General features: G+C 57.4%; 1 protein-coding gene across 1 annotated transcript; it reads right to left on the reverse strand.

Moving 5' to 3' along the window:
• Positions 1-408: 408 nt before the first annotated feature.
• RPS10 (ribosomal protein S10) lies at positions 409-3,278 on the reverse strand (the record flags this gene model as incomplete). Its single annotated transcript, XM_009071101.1, has 5 exons — positions 409-450; positions 921-976; positions 1,135-1,212; positions 2,781-2,952; positions 3,189-3,278. Coding segments are annotated over 5 exons (438 nt in total), but the record flags the coding sequence as incomplete, so codon positions are not given.
• Between the last annotated feature and the right edge of the window lie 5 nt (positions 3,279-3,283).

A 3,283-nucleotide genomic window follows, 5' to 3' on the forward strand; every position in this document is an offset into this window, starting at 1 on the left:
CACAACCCCTCACAGGTCACAACCCCCCGACAGGTAACAGCCCCTCACAGGTCACAACCCCCCACAGGTGACCCGCCCCAGGACGCAGGACACGCCCTGGCCGTGTCTCCCTCGCAGGGGGACACAGAGTCGTCTCACCCAGCCCCGGGGCACCGCTGGGAACCAGCAGCCTCCTGGGCAGGTAGAGAAATGGCTCCACATTCCTCCCGAGGAATCACCTCCAACACACCCCTCAGTTCCTTTCCTAGAACCTGTTTTCTAGTCACAAGTCACCTCCTCACTGCTGCTACACATGCCAGAGATTTGAGTCACCCCCTCAGTGAGCTGTTTATGCACTGCAGTGAGACAGAGGGATGAGCCCAGGTGGTTTTCACATCTTTTATTATACACAAAACAAGAGCAGGAGTTCTACTGCGGAGGCTGCCCGCGGCCACGGCCAAATCCACCTCTCTGCAACAGAAAGGGAGAGCATTAGAAACCACCACATCAAGCAAGTGACAACAGCAAAGACACAGCAGGAAGAACAAACATCATCAAAGCTCTTCCCTCAACTTGGGGTTACCCTGGGAAGCCCCAAGCACAGCCTAACACTCACTACCTGGCACAGGTTAACCAACAGGTTAACAACAACATCAGCCCACTCCAGTTCTGTGCGTCACACCTGAAACTCTCTGGTTTCCGAAGTGTAAAATCACCGATCTCCAGAGAGCACAGCTTGCTCCAGACCTGGCACTGTCTCCTCAAAGCTGTCACTGTCTCCTCCAACCTCTCACCATCTTCTGTCCCAGCAGTGAGGGAGCTGGGTGGGACAGGTGACTGTCCACAGCCCCTCTAGAGCCCCACACTGAGGAGCACACAGGTAGGACCTCCACAGCTTCTCCTGTCAAAGCCTCAGTAAAGGAACACATGCAAATACTCACAAACTGGAACTCAGTGGCTGCTCCAGCCCCAGCCTCAGCCTTCTTGTCAGCACCAGCTGCAGAGAGAAGGAGTCAGTGATCAATGCACCCCATCTCCATCACCTCCCACCCACAGGTACAGAGGACTCGGCTGAGCAAAGGCCAAGAGCCTCGTGATGGCCCTTCCTTGCCGAGAGGAGGTCAACAGCAGGGCCCTGGGAGCAGGGACACTCACGTGGCACAGCGCTGCGTCGGTACGTGTCGCGGTCAGCCTCGCCCCGCGTGAGCCGCGCCGGCCGCTCGCCCTCCAGCCCTGCAACACAGCACAACTCATCACACCCCTGCTCACAGACAGCTCCTCAGCACATCCTGCTCACAGACAGCTCCTCAGCACACCCCTGCTCACAGGGGACACACAGCTCCTAGTCACACAGACACAGCTCCTGCTGGGGCACCTGCACCTGGGGCAGCTCAGTGGGAACAAACCTATGGACAAGTGATTTAACAAGGAAAACTTCACTTTGAGGGTGAAATCTGCTGAGGTGCCTCAGCCTGTGACTGGGTGGAGGTTAGATAATGTGCAAAACAGATTTACAGCACCATCTCAACACCTTCTGCCTGTAAAACAGGAGCCAAACATTACTGATTATAAAGAAATCAGAAACACAGGAATTCTGTCCACAGCCACATCACACACTGCACATCACTGACCCAGGCCCGAACCAGCTCCACTGTCAGTGCCCCAAATCCCCCATGGAACATGCTCCAAAAACTAAGAGCAGATTCTCTGTGGGGCCTCAGATGAACACCAGACACCTGCAGGAAGGACCAGCCGTGGTGGGACCTCCAGCTCCTGTGCCACTCCCAGGGGCTGGATGTGCTCCTGAGCCCCAGACCAGGCTCTGCCCACCCAGCCAGGACCCCCGAGGGGCAGCTGCTGCCTCCCCCCACCCAGAGTCCTCCTGCAGGCCTGGCTGACACCACAGGCACTGGTTTTCCCACAGGAAACTCAGTTCTTGCAGCAATTCTATTATAAACAGACACCTCTCACTGAGGTGCAAACAACCTTATCCTGCAGGTGCTTCCACATCCTCCTCCCTCCCTGCCAGGTCAAACCACCACAGCACATCCCCTGCCCAGGGATGTGTTGTTTTAAACTCCAGCTAAGTCCATCCTCAATGCCCAAACATCCAATTACACCTGTGACACAGACACAAACCCCAAAGGACAAACCTGCCCCAGCCCTCCTGTTCCTGCTTGCTCCAGGCCTCACTGGAGTGTTGGCACCAAACATGGAAGCACCAAAAAAGGCCCTCAAACCCCCAGAGCTCAGGCAAGACCCCTAAGCTCCATCCTGCACCCCCATCCACACACACCTCTGTGACTCCCAGGCTGCTGCAGACTCAAGCAGGAGATTCCCAGGGAAACTGAGCACTGGTTCAACTCTTCCAGGTGCTCCCAGGGGCTGAGCAAGGGCACTGGCACTGCAATGCCCTCAGCACATGCCATCCAGGAGCTGCAATCCCTCCCCTCCCAGCAGGGATGCAGTTCCTTTGGCTCTCAGGATAATCAGCAGCTAAAGAATAAATCTGGGAACATCCAAAGCTACTCAAGAGATCAAAGAAACCTTCACCTGCCCAGCTGCAGTGCAATCCTTCCCTGTGAGGCTGGGAAGCTGGGGGAGCCAGAGGGAACTCCCCACACCCTCTGTGCCTGTCCTGGCTGAGGGATGTGATGGAGCTCAGCAGCAGAAAGCACAACCAGCCAAGTACATCCACACCCCATGGCAGGCACAGCTGCCAGCACCCCTGTGCCACACACTCACCTGTGCTCACACCTGAGCTCACAGCACCCCTGTCCCCCCGCTGTCCCCATGCTCACCCTTGGGCCGGGGCCGGCCGGTCTCGGGGCGGCTGCGGCGCAGTGTGGCCGGGACGATCTCGGGGGGCAGGTGCAGGTAGTCACGCAGGTACTGGATACCTTCATTGGTCAGGTACCAGTAGAAGTGTCTCCAAGCAAACTGCTCCTTCACGTACCCACGGGACTTGAGGGACTGCGGGAGAGCTCTGGCTCAGGGGAGAGCCTCATCCCACCTCACCTGCTCCTGCAGGGCCCTCCCAGACATGGGAGAGCCACAGGAAACGCGGGGAGGGGGTGGAAAACACGGAGAGGTTCACGTGCACAGGAAGAACCACAGTATGACTCCTTATGCCCCCCGACCCTCACCTACTCCACTGCCCCCACACCTGCAGCTTTCCTGTGCACCCCCTGCCCCACACCTGCCCCTACCTGCATGGCTTTCATGACGTGGAGGTTGGGCACATTCTTGTCCACCAGCTCAGGGTGTTTGGGCATGTGAACATCCTTCTTGGCCACCATCACTC

The sequence above is a fragment of the Acanthisitta chloris genome, unplaced genomic scaffold (assembly GCF_000695815.1).
Source record: "Acanthisitta chloris isolate BGI_N310 unplaced genomic scaffold, ASM69581v1 scaffold33513, whole genome shotgun sequence".
Classification (NCBI taxonomy): Eukaryota; Metazoa; Chordata; class Aves; order Passeriformes; family Acanthisittidae; genus Acanthisitta; species Acanthisitta chloris.